Genomic DNA, 20,777 nt, shown 5'->3' on the forward strand with positions numbered 1-20,777 from the left:
ACACCCACACATAACCCAAAAATGAAATGATTAATTTTTTTTGTGACTATCTTTACATGTCAATACTTCTTAATTTATAGTATCATTTCTAACATCTGATATAATTTCATTATATTAATTATATCCTAGAAATGGAATTGGTGGGTGGATGTGTCCACGTTTAGGTGCACTTGAATGCTTTTGATATATGTCGCCAAATTGCCCTCCAGAAATGATGCATCCATTTATACTCAGAAGGTCTATTTTGAGTGCACAATAAAGCCCTGTAGCCAGTAACTCTTGACTCAGCTGTTCATGGGCTTTCAGCCAGATTCCTAGAGAGGAGAGTGTGGAAGCCAGAGGACGCTGAAAATCTGTGCTGCCAGCGGTTCAAGACCCTCAGGGGCTTGAGGGGCGAGGCCCAGTGCTGGCGGAGGAGCGCTTCCTACCTCAGCACAGGGACGGGTGGAGGGACGCCTGGCAGGGTCAGCACGTCCTGCAGCTGAGATGGGGGCTGCGGCCTCTGCGGGGAGGGGCCACATGGGCCAGCAGCCGGCATCTGCTTGGAGGCGGCGGCACCCGCGGGGTTGCGGAGAATGAAGCCGTGTGAAGTGGGGAGAGAGAGCCACGGGGTCCCTGAATGGGCGGGGAGGGCGAACCCGCGGGCCGACAGCAGGGAGCCTGAGGTCGCCAAGATTATGACTCTAGTTGTTAATTTTATCCGTCTGGCTTTCAGGGCCTGAGAAAATAAAGGTTATACTGGGGAGCGAGCACTGAAGGGCTGACGGCCTTTGTGGTTTCTGTGCATTAATGGAAGATGTGATTCGGTTTTGGTTCTTGGCCCAGTATGAGAGATCCCAGGGGCCATACTTAAAAGGAAAGCCAAGCTAATCTTAAACGAGAAAGAAAATGTGTTTTTTCATAAACATGAAAACTATATGGCACTCAGTAAAATGTGTTGTCCAGTAAACTTCTGCCCCAAAATATGACCAATAAAATAAGTAAACTTCTCTTGGGAGAAGAACTGAGTTCCACTTATCCTCGGATAAGAACCTCCAACAGGACTCTTTCTAAGATCAGGAGGGTAAGGCAGTGCCCTCTGGCTTCGTGGCGGCTGCAGCCCAGCGGGAAAGGGAATGTCACCTGCACTGCTGTCTGGAAGCTGCCGTGACCCCGCGCCCTGAGCTCCCAGACATTCACAGGTCCTGGCCATCTCGGGTGACCTACGGAGTCAGAAGGGCCGGAGCCCTCGCCTGAGAGACAGCACAGTGCTGGGGAGGCAGGCGGACGCCCACGTTCTGCTCAGCCTCTTTGAGACGCAGATTTAGCTGCCCAAGTTGCTCCCCAAAGTAAACTTATGTTCTGCACATTTGCCCGAGGCGAAGAATACACTTCCCATAAAGCGAGCAAATGCTTCTCTCCCCCTGGCTGCGCTCCCTTCTATTTGCAGGGGTTTACGGTGCAGACCCAGTGACTTCTGACGTCATGCGGCACAGCCTGTCAAACGAAAAGGTCAGGGAAGCGGGGCTCACCGTCAACGGCCGGCTTGGGCTGCGAGCTTTTGAGGCGCAGCGAGGGCCGGAAGCGAGTCCGGTCGTTGAAGCTCCAGCTCTTCTGCACTTTGGTGGGGCTGCCCTCGGCGGTGACGTCGGCGCTCGGGGACCTTCTGTCCCCGACTGAAGCTTGTCTGCTCTTGATACTCTGGCCCCTTGGGCTAGCCATGCGTACTCGCTCCTTAAAACTGAGCTTCTGACTGTGGACAACAGAGGCACGGTTATTCCATTTCAAGCAATTTCTTCCATGCCACTCGGGTAAGTACTTTGCTGAAACTGCATATGGTCATATGTCTCAACAGACAGCATGTTCTCAGCAAGGAGAAGCACGGCAATATATTTTCCCATTATTGAAAATTTGAGCTTTATGTCATCTCTCCTTTCCCCATTCATTTGAATTCAACCTCATTCTACGGGTAGGCGCACCCTTCCTGGAGTCATCGTAGAAAAGACTGAACCCAAGACCATTGTTTGTACATAGATATGCTGGAAATAAATGAAGACTGGTTTGGTGTTCACTTTGGAAACAGATTTTAGCTTTATCCTCAACTTTTCAGACTTAACAAAAGTTGTTTTTTTAATTTGGGAGCATATCACTTTGTAATTTCTAAACATTTCTACAGGAAGACAGGGATGACAGCTACATTTCCATATATATCTACATTCTGCATGCATTTTATATTCCAGGCTGGATTTTGATGCCCGTATGTTCATGCGATCCCAGAGCAGTTGGCAGCACCACATACATGACATCAAACACACACACGGAATGCCGCATTTCTCAGGCTCACATTCATTCTCTGCGACAAGGTAGAGCAGCCCCAGCGTATAATGGATGTGTTGACTCATGGACGGAATGAGATGCTATGTCCACTAACACAACTTCCTGCTGATAAGCAGGGAATGGTTTGCTGTGGCAGCTCCTGGTAGGTAGTGTTTGTTCGGATATTCAGTGCTCAGAGGCTGGGTTGGAGTGAACGGTTGTGGGCTGCGAGAGGAAGTGGTGACAGGATCCAGCAGGATCCAGAGGACGTCTCCTGACCAGGAGATGTGGTGTGACATGGTGGGAAGGGCAGGTGGAGTCAGACTCATGGCGTTTGGGGTCCTCGTCTCTCCCATGGAGATAAAAAGAGCAGCAGAGCCGAGGGAATTTTGTGGGAATCAAAGGAACTGTAAGAAGTTGTGTTCATGTTCTTGTTTCATTAATGAGCTACTGTGTTATTCGTTAGAAAGGGGCTCCCAGTGAGCGCAAGGCCCAGGACTCTTCAGTGCCTGAGGAAATGCAGGGTGGTAGGTCTGGGGGGCTGCCGGGAGCAGTGGCTCTGAGATGCTGTGACCTGTGGTCACCCGCAGCCTCTGTGGGACATGAGGGCACCGTTCTCATGGACGCTGATCACCTGAGACAAAGTGGAGGCCCTTTGCCCCTTACTGCCACGTCCACAGTCCCCAGCTGCAGCATGCCAACAGCGAATGTGTTTAGTGGATATGTGTTTTGTAGCTAACAAGAAACAGTAACATTTATGTTCCCATGCCTAGTTGCTTAACAAATGATATTCTAAAAAGACACCACGTTTGATGTGTGTTTGCATGAAAACAAATCAACTAATGAGCTATGGTGATCACAAGTCCCTGGTAACAATGAACAGGCTGGCCATGCCAAGTGCCAGCTCCCCTCGGGAACGCAGGCAGAGCAGAGCCCACGGACCAGCTGAGGGCACATGCAGGGGCCAGGCTAGGCGGGTTTGTGATGGGGTCAGGCAGGGTCAAGAGTTCTGAAAACAGTTAAAGGCTTTCTCTGCACTTCACAGATGTGGGATTCAATGGCAGGTTACACTACACCACAGCAACAACATCATAAAACTGCATCTTTCTATTCTCAGGAGAGGTTCTCCATGTCATCCAAAGCCTTCAAATTATTTAAACCAATCCTCAAAAGGACAGTGCCCAAAATGTCTGCCATTATAAAACTTTTTTTAATAGTAAAAATTAAAAATCTCTTTTCAGTTTCAGCATATCTGTTCCATCATTTAAACATATGTTCCCCTCTGTACCTTTATGTAGAGTAATGAATGGCTTACGTTGACATAGCTATCATTACACGTGTTCTTACTTTACTTTATCTAATCAATACCTTCTCTGGAATGAACAGATGCTAATTACTATAGAAGATTGGGGTTAATTAATATCAGATTATTTTCTCAAACTTTCAAGATATATCTCTTTCCTATGCCTACTAAATGAACAGGAAATGCATAAAAACATCATAAAAACCATTAAGATATTTAGTTTTCTCCTTTAAAAAACTTCAATTACTAAAAAAGTAAAAAAATCTAAAAATATATCAGCATCAAACCTACCCTGGCTTATTTATGATAACAAAATACCTAAAAACAGTTGCTCCGGTGAAAATATTTTAAAAAATTGACCTTATAAACATTATGATAGTAGCTCTAAAACTAAAGGAAAAGTGGAAATATTATTCTTTGAATCTAGCACCATTTAAAGCACTTAAAGTTGATATAAATGAGTTCTAGGTACCACTTCCCCTTTTGTCCTTTTATACTCCATGAATATTTGCAGAGGTCCACCATTAAAAACAATTCTTAAGTCTATAATTTAAGTGAACCCAATGTATTATGCACTAAATTAGAAAAAAAAGGTGTAATGTTTTCACTGTCTTTTGACATAATTATATGAAAGTTAAGAATAAGGTCCTAATGCAGAACTTTTTAACCAGGCAAAATTTTTTTTTCCATGGCAAAGATCTGTTCTTGTGTTTTCTTACAAAAAGCTTACTTTTATTAGTATTTCTACTTCATTTCTTACTTGGAAATCAACAGAGTATCTTGATGAGATGACAAACTGATTAGATAGCTGTTATTAAAAACATGCATTGAGTAAAAACACAGATTCTTTACTGGTGCACTGAAGCTTTCATTTTCCCCTGCTTTTTGTGACATCTAGAAAGATTTTTAAGGAAGATTTATGTAACAGCCAGGGCTTTTCCCCAGGAGACCAATGAGAAGGTCTCTCTTGGGAGAAGGTGACCAAAAGGTCGCTGGGGTCCTGGATGGCTCCACCTTTCTCAGCAGGCACCCGCACTCCCAGATGAGGTCTGCACCCCGGGCGGCCCCCAGCGGCCCTGCAAGGGCATTTCCCTCGTGAGGAGCCGGACGGCGCGTCACTCAAATGGCCCAGCGTGCAGCCTACTGGGCACGTCCCCTGCCAGAGGACTGTGTGCCATTGTGGTAACCCCGCGACAATCCTCGTGGACTTAGAGGGCTGTACTTATTGTTACACTTAATTAGTATTTCAGCCCTTCACTGGAGAAGCACTCTACAAATTCTCGCCCCAGACACAGTATGGCAACTGAGCCCTAACCATGTGGTGCACTCTGCAGCACAGCGGTTGTCCCCAAACAAGAGGCACCGACGAGCTGACTGCCAGCTGCACGGGATCCTGCCTATTTGTTCCTGGGCTAGAGAATATCAAAGCAGGCAACAGGCAGCAAGGAAAATTACAAGCGGCTTGAAAACCTCATTCAAGAAGTCCTCAGGAAGAGTGAGTCTCTGAGCAGGGCTCAGGCCTGGTGGCGGTGTAGCCTGGCCATGCACCTAAGGTTAGCTGGCACTCAGTCTCATGTCACAGCTGGGATGCTGGGTACCTCTGCTTCCGCGGGGTGTGCATTCGGAAGAGCTTCTGCTTATGACTAGAGAGCTTACTAGGAGCGAGGGAAACAGAGCAGCACATTACTAAGCATCCCACCACCAGGAAACTGCTTAGGGATTTGTGTTTTCTTTAGTGAAAAACAAAGCCATTGGTTTTATTGTTTTCCAATGTAAGTATACAGTCTGCTTAAGCAGTTAGCACTGACTCTGCAGTTTCACTGTGCGGCTGCAAATATATCCGGTGCTCTTAATGGTCAGGTTGAAATAATTAGATTTGAAGTAGGCATTTCAAATGATGGTGGTCCATGCATTAGCATCTGAATTGTATGAAAATAAGAATATAAATATTTTAGATTATAGTAACCTTTGTAATAAATGGCAATGAGACACAGTATAAATGATGGAGGAATGAAATATTTCACAACTTTAAAAAATAAATATATACAGGAATCAATGAAACGTATAACATTAGTTGCTTTGAAAAAAATAAGTTGCTGATTTGTATGAAACACCTGCAGTTATAGTCAATATAAGTAACCAATTCTCAGATACAATGCATGTTCAAAAAGACAGAAAAGATTCCAGGTTGCTAGTTTGTCAAAAAACGTTTCGCATTTTTGAGTTTTATAATGTGTTTTTAAAAGACGAAATCCTTTTCCTCTATCAATAAGTGCGAACAAAAGAAGGGACCATTTTGAAAAGATTGTTTTTGAAACAATCTAACATTTTGCAAATATGGACACAAGTTGACTAGGCTGAAAAAAAAGTCTAGTCTTAGTTTAATATATGCAGATCATTCACTGCACACAGGAGAAAGAAAATATAAATAACGGAAAATCAATGCAGAAGAAATACAAGAATGTACAGATACCAAGGAGCTGACTTGCACCTTAGCAAACAAACATCCGTATTCTAGAGTTCTCTCCCAAGAGCCACACATCTCCTCAGATCGAATAAACCAATCATGTAGGAGCAGTTAGGATGGATCACAGTGCAAGATTGTGATGTAAGAACAGTATGTTTTAGGTGGTAACTTCTAAGACACGCATTTTTACAACAGTCTCACAGGCACCTCTTCAAGCAACTTCAGTGAACTAAGAGGTCTGACAGGGTTCTACTAATACCTTACAAACTGTGATCAAGGCTGCTTAACCATGAAGCAGGCATAAAGCCACTACTTTTGATTGAAGAGAAGGGTAAACAGAGGCGATGAGATGTATAGATAACCCCTAAGCCTCCGATGGAATGATCTGTGAACAGGTAGGAAGAATTAAGAGCTGTCTTCCAGCAGTGCGGGACCAACTCATAACCGACTTGATGGCCAAACGACCTCCTCGTCAAGAGGGAAGGAAAGGAGCATTCTGATCTCAAGGCAGGAACACTGGCTTCATCTGGATGGATGGATGAGTTTGGAGGTAAATTCTATTCTCTGAAAGTGACAATTTATACTGAAACAGAGAAAAACTGCCCAGTTTTAAAAAGGAGTTGGAAAATTAATGGGATGATTAATTAGAATAAAATCAATAAATAAACACATTCACCACCACACATGAGATTAGAACTGTTTTAGTGGGAAGACAGAGAATATGCTGAAGAATATGTATTTATGGTCTAAACAGAGGAAAAACAGAGCAGGCATAGTTGAGACTAACAGTTTGTACCTGACCCTGTTCCAGAGAGTCAAGGAAACATGATTCTAACTATTCAGTGAGCTCTTCTTGAGGCTGTTGGTTTGTATTTTCATAGAAAAATTGGGAATCTGTCACAAACAATGCAAAACAATCTTGGGACTGGATATACTTTTCTTTAGCCCAAGACATCATAGGTGAATTTTGTTGAAACAAACTCTAATGTCAGTGTGGAAAGACAAAATCTCTTTAACAACCATATTCCGAAGTAGGGAACCTTGTGACTAAAAGTGCACATGAGCTGTGTGTGGTCCCTGCGTTCTGCAGAGAGAAAAGCCTGTCTGTCTGGCCTGGTCTACAGCTGGGGCCCTCTCATTCCAGGAGTTTATGACAGGTATCAGGGGAGGGGTACTGTCTGCTGCATTGAATTCATCTACCCTGGAGTTACTCCCAGTTCCTAACACAATGAAAAGCCTTGAAGAAAGATTTAGGAGATTCCAGGCTCTGAGAAAGTTGGAAGGTGAGAGTTGGCTTAAGTTTACCTGGCTGGCTTGTCTGAATCACCGCCAATAACCCAACGGCCCAACACCCAGGAAAGGGCTCTGTGCTTGGGTGCATCGATCAGTCCATCTGAAATCGGGTCAGACATTAATCAGCCACAGTCTGCACCCAGATCTTCTCTCTCCCAGGGAAGAATCCTCATAATAAATGTTTTTTCCTGTGTGCACATTTTGCTTGACACATTTTGCTTGAATAAAGGTATTAGGCAGGAAAATAGATATAAGCAGGGTGGAAAGAGAATAAGGTCGGTAAAGCCCCGTAGAAAGGACTCGGTTAACCAGTTAAAACTAGAAAGCCAGAAAAGACTCAGAGTTAATGAGTTAATCAGTTAAAGCTCAACATTTCAGGAGCAACTTGGCCTTGAATGTTCGAATATTCCCCAGATAAAGAGAATTATGTCAGCGTAACCCATGTCTTCATTGGGTCAATCAGATCACGCCACTGTAAGAATTACTCTAGCCTGCTAAAGGCCCAGCTATAAACAGCATAATAAAGACAGAAAGATTCCACCTTAAAGCTAAAATTGCATTTTAAAAAATTCAGAAAGTTAAGAAGATTCTTAACATTCTGTTTAGCAAACAAACAATAACTTGGCCCATGCTGGGGGCAGGGCAAGTGGTCTTAACTGATATGCTCCCAGACCAAGAAGCTGCTATTCTGGGAAGAAATCAGTAGTAAATGTCTTATGTTAATTTTGCAGAATTACCTGGACAATTAATAAGAAAAGAAATTTAATGATTCATCAAGGATTCTGGGACCACTTAACAAGTCCACACCCCTAGCCCTTTGAAAATCCTCAACCACCTATAAAACCCCTGACCCTACACCCTTAGGGGCGCCTCTTCTCTGAGGCAGCCCACACTCCCCTTTCTCTGAGTGTGCACCTTTTTGCTTTAAATAGACCTCTCATTGCTCAACTTATAATGCTCTGTCTCTGCACTTTTCCAGGGGTAAGTGTCTTTGTCACTTTGCTTTTTCATTCTAATCCTCTGGATTTCAGTTCAAACTTTCACTGTCTCCGTTCTATATCAAATAAGTAGGGAGGGGCTGCTGAGAGCTCAGATCTGGGCTTGCAAATTACCATCGCCTGGGTGACCCTGATGGAGCTGCAGCTCATGGTCATGCTCTTTAGTAGCCTGTCTGAAAGTCTCCTTTCTGCCTCTAGGAAGTTTGCAGAACATAACCTCACTCCATCCGGTGCTCCGCGGCTCCCCCAAATCCTGGGGTGGGAGGGACTCAGTTCCCACGCTGTGCGGATCCAAGCAGACGCTGGATGCCAGGTGACACTGGCTTAAGGAGTCAGTGGGGAATGTGCCCCGTGCTGAGCAGCAGTTCCGTGGACTTCCTTCATCACGCTGTTCTGCCATTCCCTGGCACTCTCACTTAAATAGATCCTTTCCTCACCTGGTACTCTGACTTCCCTGCGTCTCTGAACTGACTTCCCCTAACAAAGGCGAATCTGTGATTTGGTAGGCTGGTGCTCTTGCGCTGGCTTTTACAGTAGCATTTTTGCATTTATTATGCAGTCTTCTACATCCTGCTGGTGAAAGCTGAGGTAATATTAAGACGTGAGCTTCAGCTTATGTACTTTAGATTACTGAAATGTTTTTAATTTTAATTTTGTCTCTTTTTATACTTCTCTTTCCCCAATTTTGTTGGCGTTTTAGATCTCTTTACATAAGGTACTTGAGGTCTGGGATATTTTATTACTCTATCCAAGAAATACTGATGGAGTTCTTCTCCGTCCTAGCTTTACACAGGATATATAACTGGAGGACCGAAGACAGTAGTAGTGTGTTTGTAGTACGAAACAGTAAGACATGCACGCTGATTAGAAATACAGGATGTTTCTCCAGGTAGTTTTGCAAATGTCCAATGACCGTGGAGAAACACGAACTCTCTGGGGATGATTCTCTCAGTCAATTGCATAGCTCAGTCATTCTGTTCATAGTCAAACCTGCAGGTGAGTTTTCTTCAATGCCCTAGTCACAAGCATGTAGAATAAATGTTAATGTATAGGGGTATGTGAATATCATGAAATTTAAAAATATGGTTGGTAGTCTTTTTGAATCATGGCTTCTAACTAGGAGGTTCCTATTCAGGCTGAGAAACAGAAGCTCCATAGTTGCACTTGAATTTTGTCTTTATTTTCAGTCTTGGTAACATTTGAAAAAAGCTTAGTGTTACTGTGTTGGCCCAAAGTGACCCCTGCTCAGGACTGCCAGAGAGGTTATGCCGAGGCAGACGCCTCTGCGTGTTCATCAGCTTCCCCTTTAAGTTCAAGGGCTCTGCTTTGGCGGATGAAACCACAACAGGTGACCTTACTCTCAGGTGGCTACGGAGCTCATGCCAGAGATGATCTCTGCCCTTAGGACTTAGAGACAAATCCTGCTTTGAGATCATTTATAAATGGATAGCTCCTGAGACAAGGAAAGCTTTTTGAATATCACCAAGGAGATTAAAAATCTTACAATGGCTGTGATGACTTTAGTGTAGCTTTTTTTTTCAAGTAAAGTTGTCATAACAGAAGGATGGTAGGGTTTGTATGGAGTCCAGACAGAGGAGGATTCGAGTTAGAATCCGTCAGCCTGCCTCTTCTTGAGTCCATGCAAAAAATGTTCTGAGTCTAATGACTGAACCTCTCTTTTGGCAGCAATACTCTAAAGTGGAGAAGAACAAACCTTCAGGCTACTAAAACCTTCTGGAAATAGCACCCTGGAATATCCAATGCCCTTTGCTCTAACTCTGTGTCTACCAAATAGGAGAAGGGTCTTTAATGCCATCCCTGCGTAGTCTTACCTACCCTGAAGGAGTGTTACACGTCTTACCACATCCCCACCCCCCTACGCCGCCCACCGTGACAAATGAAAGCATTTGTGTTTTGGCTTGTGAATCTTTCAAGTGTTAATTAGCATAATGACCCAGAGACTCCTCACCCCAAGCGAACTTTCAAAAGTAGTTTCAGTACAGTGTAAATACATTATGATCAATGTTGTTAGTAAAATGATACACAGCTGGAGGAGCATCCCCTGTGCCCCCAGCAGCCCCCACCTAGAGGCCGACTCTGGGCAGGAAGAATGCCTGCGTTTCTTCATCCTGAAACAAGTGGTTCTGATAGGAGAAAGGCTTGTTTTTTCTTCTTCCCTTCCAGGCATCTGTGTGAGCGTGAGAATATTTACAGCACCTGATAACAGCCAGGTTGCAGCTGGGGACTCTCCTGCTGGTTCCTCTGCTACCCCTCACACGGTTGGCTGGGGGACTCCTGTCTCTGGCTTTTGGGGGTTCGCTTCCAAACTCAGACCCTGCCTGGCGCTCACTACCAAAGCGAGACGTTCCCTTTCACGTCTTGTTCCCTCTCTGCTGTTTGATCTGATAAAACCTTTCCTTCAAAGCATGAAAGAAGGACCATGAATTATTTGGTGAGGTTTCTGGAAGGATCACTGTCCTTCTAAAGGACGGAGGGAAGTTTTTTTCGAATCAGGTGGTCTGAGTGGACCTCAGCACTCAACGAGCCGGCGGTGTCAGAGAGATTGTTCTTACCTCCTGGACCTGGTGCTCTTTTTGCCAAAAAAACTTCTCACTCTGAGAGAAAGACCCTAATGTAGGGGAGCACATCTTACACTGCTTCCCTGGGCTGGAAAAACTCAGGTAAGAGTCCTGCCTGGGAAAATGGCAGCGATGAGTAACTAAAGGCCATAATTATTATTTTCCCCTAAGAATGTTCCATGCCCTGCAGATTGTAAAAGCAGTGAGTGAATTAGGGAAAGACACTTCTGCTCCCAAGGGAAAAAAATAATCACTAGAAAAATCATCACCTTTGCAGGCAATCTTGTGAAAGGTCACTTCTAATCATGTTGTATTTGTTGATCAATTTTACACGTACGAGACACATATAAGGCATCTGTTAGGCATCAGATTTATAAACAAACAGGTAGCAGAAGAGAGATCACAAACCTGCTTGATGCTTCCCCTTGTTCTTTCCTTCAGGTGCGTGCAGACAGAAGAGAAATGATGACAAACGGGTGAATACATTTAAACTACTTGATAACGGCCAAATTGGAGGTGGGAAATCAAGTACCTTAAGGAATTCTTTTCAAGCAAGATCCACAGAAGCAATATTCTTTATAATAAATGTACCCATTTTTTTTACATATGTTCTTTGTGACACAGACCTGAGATAGCACAACATTTACCCAAAAAACCAATACTGCTCACATGTAACCAACAACTATAGACTCTTCATTGGCCGCAGTTATCCACGGCTGAGAAGTGGTTCTGATCTAACCGGCCCTGGCGGAGACTCCTAGAAGGGCGCTGCTCACACCATGGCGGTAGTCCTGTGCCTCAGGCAGACTTTTGGGCTTCCTGGTCTGGATTCATTAATGTGTGGCTGTGGCTTTGTGCTCCGATCACTTAAGGCAGATTTTGTTTTCTCTATTGTACAGAGTGTGAATTCTTTTGCACTAAATTAGGTGCATGAAGATATATCAGGACACTTCCTGCTTAGAGCTGGATGGTGTTTTTAACGACCCATTTTACAAAGTGGGGTCTATGTAACGTGGCGTAGGATCCTGACTGTTTGCAAATGAACTGTGTGTTCTTTTGTCTGAGTTTCTTTCTGTGGATCTTGATTTTCTTATAAATACTTTGATACACTAGATTAGATAATCTCTAAATTCTGTGGATCTTGATTTTCTTATAAATACTTTGATACACTAGATTAGATAATCTCTAAATTCTGACTTCTTAAAGCATCACATGGCATCCTAGGTGCTTTAGTTATAAAGTTATAAAAATTGGTATATATCCTTAGTTATAAAGCTAAAACTCCCCACAGTATCAGCAAATACAGGACTTATTCCCTACAGAAGACATTCCCCTGGCTTTACACTTTGCATAGCCTCTGCCCCCTTTGCAGGGATCAAGAAATATATGTTCCCTCTATGAATCCTTCTGTTATTAAAAGAAAACTCTGAAATAGTGGCTACAACCTCGATGTATGTAGGAGACAGACCAGACCAGAAAGAAAAGAGCAAGAAGCTGCAGGCGTATCCTCCCTGGATGGTTTGAGGGGGTCTGACAGGTGCCGCTGCTCTCTGCTCCCCCCTGCCCCCCACTTCTCCCCTATCCTCCTCCTTGGGGTGAGGCTGTGGAGTCAAAACATCCCACTGTATCTTTAAAGCTGTGGGGAACATGAGCAGGAGTTGATGTTTTTAATGATGATGACAGTGGTGATGACACCATTGATGAGATGATCTCTTCCCTGGCCACCTGGTCAAACAGCAGGCTCTGAGGCCCCCTAAACCCCTTCCCTATTTTACTTTCCCCAGTAGCACTAATTGCATCTGATCTATTTTGCATTATATATCTTATTTATTTACTTATTTTTATTGTGTCTTTCCTAGTATCCCTTGAATATATATTTCCTGAGGCCTGAGATTCTAACCTATTTGTTTTTTAGGTCCACTGTTATGTTCCTGGTGTTTGGAACAGTGCCTTGTATATTATAGGTGCTCAATGAATACATATTGAGTGGGTGTATGAATGAATGAATGAAGAATGTCCTCCTTTAGAAATTCTTCAGCTCTGAGTGTTAAAGGGAATACAGTATGTAAATAAAAAAGTTCCTATCTATTTCTTGCTATATCATCCTGCACTCAGCCAGTTAGTTATAAATGTAAAACTATTCCTTTATGTCATTATAGATTATTCTCACAGATCTACAAATTTGATTAAAGCAGGTTTGCTTTCTAAAGTGAAGGTTCTGAACTTGGCTTCAGGGAGTCCGTGAATACATTAAAATTACAGGCAAAGTTTTGATATTCTGTGCAGTAAATATTTTTCTTAGGAAGGAGCCTCTAATTACCATCACGCTCTCTATGATTTCACAAGAACAAGAAAACAACAAAGATTAGGAACCACTGCAATTTGGAGCAATAAAGTGTTGCTGGAGGGAGAGGGGCTAGGACATCCGGGCTCCCATGAACTCTGCAGTGACTTCGGTGTCACTCTGGACAAATAGCTGTTATTAAGTAAATGGGGCCGAGACTCAGGGGTTGCTAAGGGGGGCTGGACGGGGAGAGCGAGGCACAGGGTCTATAGCCGCCGCGGAACAGGATGAATGCAAGTTTTGCATGAATTCGCCTCCATTACCACCCTCATTTAGAAAACAGGGAAAATATCAGAAGAAAAGAGAAAAACTGGGAGAATGTGACTTATTATCAAAGAGTTTTTTCAGACTTCATAATGACTTCCAAAAGCTGCGGGAGGTGGGAAGTCAAAAAGTCACACATAATAACGGACTGCCTGCTGCTGCTTCGGAACCTTCCTCTGGTGTGTTCACCAGCCTTCCTTTTACACCTTTACCAAGCAACCTTGACGAGGACAAGAAATGTAACTTCCATATAGTTGCCGTTCCAGATTCATATCCCCAAGGGACACACGGCCTAAGAGTTATGTTCCTTTTTTAATACCAAAGCTTAGAAAGAGTCTCATTGCCAATAAAGGGAACTCAACTAAATTTTCAGATTTATGGGAAAAGGAGATTCTCATCCATATGTTCACTCAACAGCATCCATGCTTCTGTCTTGCTAAGGTTCCATCCCCCCTCAAATCCTGGGCTTCTCTGAATATCTTTGTCACACATGCTGGCAAGGCTTTGACCCCAACTTCTAGGAGGCTTGTTCCATTAGAGCTAAGATGTCATTGTGACCAGCTTTTGGTCATCCCCTTGCGGATGGGAAAATAGGCTCAGGGCAGGACAGGGAAGTGAGGTGACAGGTCCTGTCAGTTAACGACAGACCTGCTGCTGCTCAGCGTCGGGTGCTGTGCCCCACAAACCCCTTTAAGGCTGCAATTCCAGGGAACAAGTCATGAAGGTTTCCCCAGCCGAGAGCTCTCCCACATCGGGAGGAAGAGGTTCCCGCGGCCGAGCCACAGTAGGTAGGTACCTTGAGTCCCGTGAAGCCGCTGGGATTAAGGTGCTGCTGGGCTATGAAGGGAAATGGGGGGTGCTCTAAAATATCAAGTCGGATAAGCAGTTGGATGCGTTCTGAACAACCTGTGGAACAACTGTAACCAAGTCGGGTGACTTGCAAAGACTCCCCTTTGACTGGCTTGCCGTGGCTGTTACAGGAGGATTCTTTCACTAGCTGGTGATTATGATTTAATACGTGTTCTGCCAGTTCCACTGGAGCCCAGGGTTCCAGGACCAAGGATTTTTTTTTTAAACAAAAGATCATCAGAACCATTGATATTTCTCCAGTTCTCCTCTCTTCCCAGCACCTGGTAGGCCTGCACTGTGCCACCGGGAGTTGAGGCACAGCTGCATGGTTTGCTTTAGCCAATGAAAGGTGAAGGGAAGTAATAGTATTTAAAAAATTTGAAAGCTAATTCCCAGTTTCCATCTGATTGGTCCTGTTGCCTCTTCGGGAACTGTGCTCCTAACAGGACTCTAACTCTTACCTTCTTTTGGTAATGACATCACTTCGATCTGCAAGGAAAGCTCAGGGACCATCCCAGAAGGGGATCTGGGGCGGAAACGACTTCAAGTGACTCAAATGTGCAAAGGTGTGTTTGCTCCCAAAGCCTGCTGGCTCAGGAGATGGACGGGGTTGGCACAACCGTTATTTGTCAAGAACCCTAGTTCTTACCTCCCGAATTCCGGTAGGCTTTATGGAACGAGATACTAGAAAGTCAGTATGAAATAGTAGAAACAAATCTATGAAAGCTTAGATTATTTTGGTCTTTAAGCCTCGTCTGTGAATGGTGAGGAATGACACTGGTCCGTTTACTATTGTGCCTGAGTTACTACTGAGCCGGATGGAAAATCTCAAGGGGCAACAGAGAGTCCGACCTGCCCCAAATCCACATGCTCACGGCTTTGAGTGTGTGTGTGTGAGGCTCGTTTTACAAAACGGAGGAGACTTGATTATGGTCCCGGCTGTCGCACTGATACCTACTTGGTCGGGCTGCAGGTGTGCAAGGCCTTCAGATGTGGCTTCCAGGTGGCGATGGAAACAGATTTCTCATCGGCTGCGTAACTGCGCCAAACACACTGCCGGGGGCAAGTGTGGGGAACCAGAGAGAGAGAAAAGAGGACATGGTATGAAGTGAGAGGCAGCTCGTTAAGTTCTTGTGTATTAAGGTGCTTTCCCTTGTCACTTAGGCCTGGTATATGCCCAGTGGGTGAAGACTACTTGGCATTTTCAGCTGGCTGTTAAATGTGCCTTGTCAGTGGAACTGCTTTTCAGAACAACTCACACCAAAGGACAAAAGCACCCAAAAGAAAAACATAAAGCAACTTCCCAATTGGTCGGAGAAAGATAGGAGGTTGTCTGAGGCCAGGCTCCTGAGTGTGAACATGCGGTCCAGAAACAGCCGCACAGCTGTCATCGCTGTTTGGCAGACAGAGGTAGAGGCCTCCTGAAAACTCACAGTGCAACTAGTCAGCCAGCTAGTACACCATCTGTCAAGCTAATGGCCACCAGGGCAATGTGTGTGATTCCCTAAGGTGGAACCAGGCAAGACTTCCAGTGCTAAAATGAAGAAGACGATGGCACAGAGGTGGGCTGAAACAAGACGGGGCAAGACATGTTCCCCGGGGGTGTAACCGGAAGGCACTTGAGGATTTGACATCGTGTCCAAGAATTTGATGTAAACCATAAGCTTTCTACTTCATATAATTATACCTGACAAATAGAATGTATTGTCATGTTATCCTGACAATCAGAATGTGGATTAAGACCCTTATTCTATAGGTGAGAAAAGTGAAGGCTCAGATCAATAAATAGGTCCACATGGGGCTGGCAGAGTGGAGAACTGCTCTCAGATGGCCTGGCTCTTGGTCCCACGACTCCTCCACTGTCCTCGGCTGACTGCTTCCTGCCTGTTGTCGGAAAAGCTTCCCTCTGAGCCATCCATTTGAGAAGCTGCCTGAATGTGCTTTCCAGATAGATTTTGGTGAATTTTCTCCTTTGTAGTAAGTCTGCATATATATCTCTAATGACCAAGTGTTTACTCCAATCTCCTGAGAGAAAACTTTTTATTATAATTCATAAATCAAAGCAGTCCATTTTATGTGGCAGATTCATTTCAATGATTCGTAACTCTACTATCAAACCATCACTCATGATTTTGAAACCTACACTGAGAAAATAGTGCTCTAATAATAATCCTTTTCTTGAGAAAATCACTGAATAAATGCATGTTGAACACAAAGTTAAAAGTTGGCACAAGTATTTTGGCAAACTGCTTGGCAGTATCTGTTTAAGCTGAATGTACAAATACCCTATGATAGAGCCACATACTCCTACATACATGCTCAACAGACATGTTTATTTATGTTGTGCTAAATAAAACATGTACTATAATGCACAGAACAGTACTGTTCTTAATTAGCCAAAGCTGGAAATAAGCAACCTAACAACAGTACAATGAATTGTGGCATATTAACATGTTGGAATAGGGTGCAGGAATAGAACACTATAACTACACGCAACTGTATGGATGACCTTTACGTGAAAAATGTTGAGCAAGAGAAACAAGGCACAGAAGAGAACATTGTATGATTCCATTTCCATAAAGTACAAAAAACAGGGACACTAATCTACGCTGAGCAGGCAGCAGTGATTGGGAAAGGGCACACAGGGGGCCCTAGTCCTGTTTCTTTGTCTGGGTGCTGGGTACACGGGAGTTCTCTCAGGATATGTGCTTTATTCTGCATGCACATGTCTTCAATAAAATGTTCAAGAAATGATGTAAAAAAACCTAGAGAAATACATAGTAAGACCTGAGTTTTTTTTCTTTTAATCTTTTTAAGGCAGGTTTAAATAACAGGAGCAGGGCCCCTTTCCTGGAGCCCTGTTCACGTGACTCATGTTGATTTATTCTAGGAATCTGTGAAAACTTATGCTTAGCATCTTGGTGGCTTACAGAGAATAAAATATCATTGTTATATCATCTTGAAATGTTAGTCTTTGCCATTATTAAACACAATTTCCGGAGTGATCTCAAGTGATCCATGAAAACGAATGGGTTTATTATTGCAGCTTCCTCCATAGTGAGCCCAGGGAACCTCGAAAGCTGTGATGTCATAGATGACTCTTTGAGGAAAGAATTTTCACAGAAGGCATCATATATTCATAAACTCAGGTGCTTTGAAAGCAAGACTCACGTAGAACTTCTAAGTCTGCACATTGTTAGGTGCCAGACCACAATACGACAAAAAATGGGACCAGGATATTAGCTGCCAAGTGGAGGTAAAAAAGGCCACTTTTAGAAAATTGAAGATAGTCTTAAAAATGAGACCTGGCTCCTTGCTCTTTTTCTATCATACTCATCTCAGCAGCTATACCCTCATGCCCACCATTACTCTTCTCCAAAAAATGGCTGGTAATGGGAGGTACAGAAGGAGCAAGTGGCATGAATCTCAAAATGGGGTGGAAAGCATAACTCTACTCATCTTACAGTCTAATCACTGTTGCCCTTGGTCTCTGTCTTCGTTGACCGCTGAGCCTCAAGGTCACAACCATATGATCAAGTAGCTGGTGTTCCTATATTTCAAGCCAAAACCACAGAGTGGTTGGCAAGAGAAAAACAATACCCCAGAGGGATTTAACATACGCAGCATATACACTTTGAAGGATAAATAAACGAGAAGCAGAATAAAAGCCAAATTGACTGTTTATCAGGTGACCCTGCTGTTCTAGGCAGTCAAACAAATTCAAAGTTTGGTCTATAATTTTAAGTACAATGTCAGCATAAGTAAGTTTTTAGGGGGTATTCAGTTTGTATTCTCTGGAGAATTAGAGTGATGGCACATTTGACCTCTCTGGGAATTCCAATTTCAGCTGAGCCACCAAAGGTTTAATTAACATGGAGCTGATTATCTCAACGTACAGAATTTAAGAAGTCAGGGAACAAAAAGATCGGGGATGAAACCATCAATCTCTTTCCTCACCTTGCTTCTCATGAACTTCTCTTCCCCTAGAGGCGACCACCTTCATTCTGAATAGTCGTTGCTTCTATTTTTTAAGAATCCTTGTTTTTAAGGATTGTTCTCACATTTCTTGATATTTTAATTTTGGGCATTATCCGTTAACTTCCTACCATGAAAAATAATGACAACCCACTATGGACACTTTTTCCTTCTCGTGCTGCCAACAATTCTTAGTTAAATTACTTTTTAGTGTTTGCATTATGTCCATCTAACTCTTGTTCCTCATTCAGCAATGTGATTTACCACGATTATTCTTTCTTTCCTATATATACAGTTTTTGTTCCTTCTTGGAGTTATCATTGCCATGTTTTAATTCTTGGTCTGCCTTGATGTACCCGTCATGAATACGTTCCCTGACTCTCCCTGGAGCTCTGAAGCTCCTCTAGTCCGGTACATCCTGAGACTTCCCTTCATCTCGGCCCAGAGAGTCCCTGAGCTCTTTCTTGTGTGGGATCTCTTATTTCCTGGGTCTCGTGTCTCTCTTGGTTTATCTTCTTGTTTTGGAAGAGCAATTCTATCCAAATAGCTTCTTCATAAAAATGAAGTTTCAACTTTATTTAGGTGTAATGGATATAAAATTATAGGCTATTGGAAGTGTACATCATGGTGATTTGACATATGAATATATTATGAAAGGAGTCCCCCCATCTAGTTACTAATTAACACATCCATCACTTCACATATTTGTGTTTTTCTTTCTTTTTTAATGAGAACATTTAAGTTCTACTCTCTTAGCAAATTGCAATTAGACAATACAGTCATCAAGCTGTACATTAGATCCTCAGACCTCATGCATCTTATAGCTGAACGTTGGTACACTTTGCCTTATTTTCCCCTCCTTCCAATCCATGGCAATCACTTTTTACTCTCTGTTCTAGGAGTTTGACTTAAAATAAAATTTAAATTCAACATAAAAGGGACACTATGCAGTATTTGTCTTTCTCTATTTAATTTAGCGTAATGTCTCTAACATCCATTACTGTGGTCTCAAACGGAAGGATTTCTGTCTTCCTCATGGATGAATAATATTCTCTGTAAACATATATACCACTATGGAAAAAGTGTGGAGTTTCCTCAAAAAAGAAAAAAAATAGAAGTACCATATAACCCAGCAATCCTGCTTTTGGGTATATATCTGAAGGAAATAAAAACAATATATTGAAGAGAGATCTGTACTCCTATGTTCAATGAACATTGTTCATAATAGCTAAGATATGGAAACAATTTGAGTGTCCACCGATGGATGAATGGATAAAGAAGATATGGTATGTGTATGTATGTGTGCGTATTATATATATATATACACCAAGTAGCTTCTTGAGTAAGGGTAAATGGTAGGTAAAGTTTTGAGATCTTGCATGTCTAAAAATGTTTTTATGGCACTCTCATACTCACTGAATAGTTTGGCTGGGTATAGAATTCTAGGTTGGAAATAATTTTCCTTCCTAATTTTAAGAGTATTATTCCACTCTCTTTGATTTTTAGTGTTACTAATGAAAAATCCAATTCAGTCTTGATTCTGGATCCTTTAAATACATCCTGCCCAGAAGGCATGTAAGATCTCCTTTTTTGCAAGTGTTTTAGTATTTCACTCAATCACCAGTGTGAAGGTTTTCTGTTCATCATGCTGGCACTCGGCAGTCCTTTTTACCGTGACCACTCAGGTCTGGAGCATTGTAACATGATACTTCATAGGAGAAGCCCTCCCAATATTTCCCCATATTCTTTTTGAGGTGTGCCTATTAGTTGGATATTTGATCTCCTGCAAGGGTCATCCAATTTTCCTATATTTTTTGTCTTATTATTCTATTTTGTGGGAGATTTCCACAATTTTTTATCTCCCCCCTGCCTTTTTTTTCTACTGTCTTGTCTTTCATATCTAGGAATTTTTTTTTTCCTGAGGCTGTTCTTATTGATGACTAAAGCACTGAAAGAGATGTATAAGCTTTGTATAAGTGGTGTGAATTTACTGGCTGGTGGTCTCACTTTAGGGAACAAATGGGCAAAGAATCAGTCATTTCATGAACATAAGCCAAAGTTTTTCCTTTCTTCTGTCTCCTATTCTCTCCCTTTTTCTTTTTGGTCAACTAGCTTCCTCACAGCAGCATCTTCTAATCTATTCCCTTCAGGAAAATAAGCCCATCTGTCAGCATTCATTTCACAAACTTTCACTTAATTCCCCTATTTCTGTGTCTAGTAAAGCATTGGCTCCACTCTGAGCTGGTCCAGTATCTCCATAAGTCAGTTTCCTAACATGGAACCTTTAAAGTATCTTTAAGTGCTAATCCCAAGGCTTCAGTAATATATATATATGAGGATGCAAATGCTGGTATTTGACAGGAGTGATGGATTTAGATTCAGACACCAGAAATTTGAGTCCTTGCTCTTC

General features: G+C 42.9%; 1 protein-coding gene and 1 long non-coding RNA gene across 4 annotated transcripts in view; one reads left to right on the forward strand and one right to left on the reverse strand.

Moving 5' to 3' along the window:
• KCNQ5 (potassium voltage-gated channel subfamily Q member 5) overlaps nucleotides 1-20,777 on the reverse strand; it is a 455,253-nt gene that overhangs the window by 47,285 nt on the left and 387,191 nt on the right. Inside the window, exons 8-10 of one of the 3 annotated variants that reach the window (XM_073225083.1) lie at nucleotides 15,351-15,445; nucleotides 5,197-5,253; nucleotides 1,512-1,732 (exon numbers count right to left, since the gene is read on the reverse strand). In XM_073225083.1, coding sequence (XP_073081184.1) covers nucleotides 1,512-1,732; nucleotides 5,197-5,253; nucleotides 15,351-15,445 — 373 coding nt within the window. Of the gene's footprint in view, nucleotides 1-1,511; nucleotides 1,733-5,196; nucleotides 5,254-11,343; nucleotides 11,371-15,350; nucleotides 15,446-20,777 lie in introns of all 3 variants that reach the window. The other 2 variants (XM_073225084.1, XM_073225085.1) reach the window with 2 other exon arrangements.
• Nucleotides 5,638-20,777, forward strand: part of LOC140846892 (uncharacterized) — a 33,867-nt gene continuing 18,727 nt past the window's right edge. Inside the window, exons 1-2 of the long non-coding RNA XR_012126392.1 lie at nucleotides 5,638-6,615; nucleotides 11,377-11,411. This is a non-coding gene — a long non-coding RNA (uncharacterized lncRNA). The remainder of the gene's footprint in view (nucleotides 6,616-11,376; nucleotides 11,412-20,777) is intronic.

The sequence above is a fragment of the Manis javanica genome, chromosome 16, assembly GCF_040802235.1.
Source record: "Manis javanica isolate MJ-LG chromosome 16, MJ_LKY, whole genome shotgun sequence".
In the NCBI taxonomy this organism is placed as follows: domain Eukaryota; kingdom Metazoa; phylum Chordata; class Mammalia; order Pholidota; family Manidae; genus Manis; species Manis javanica.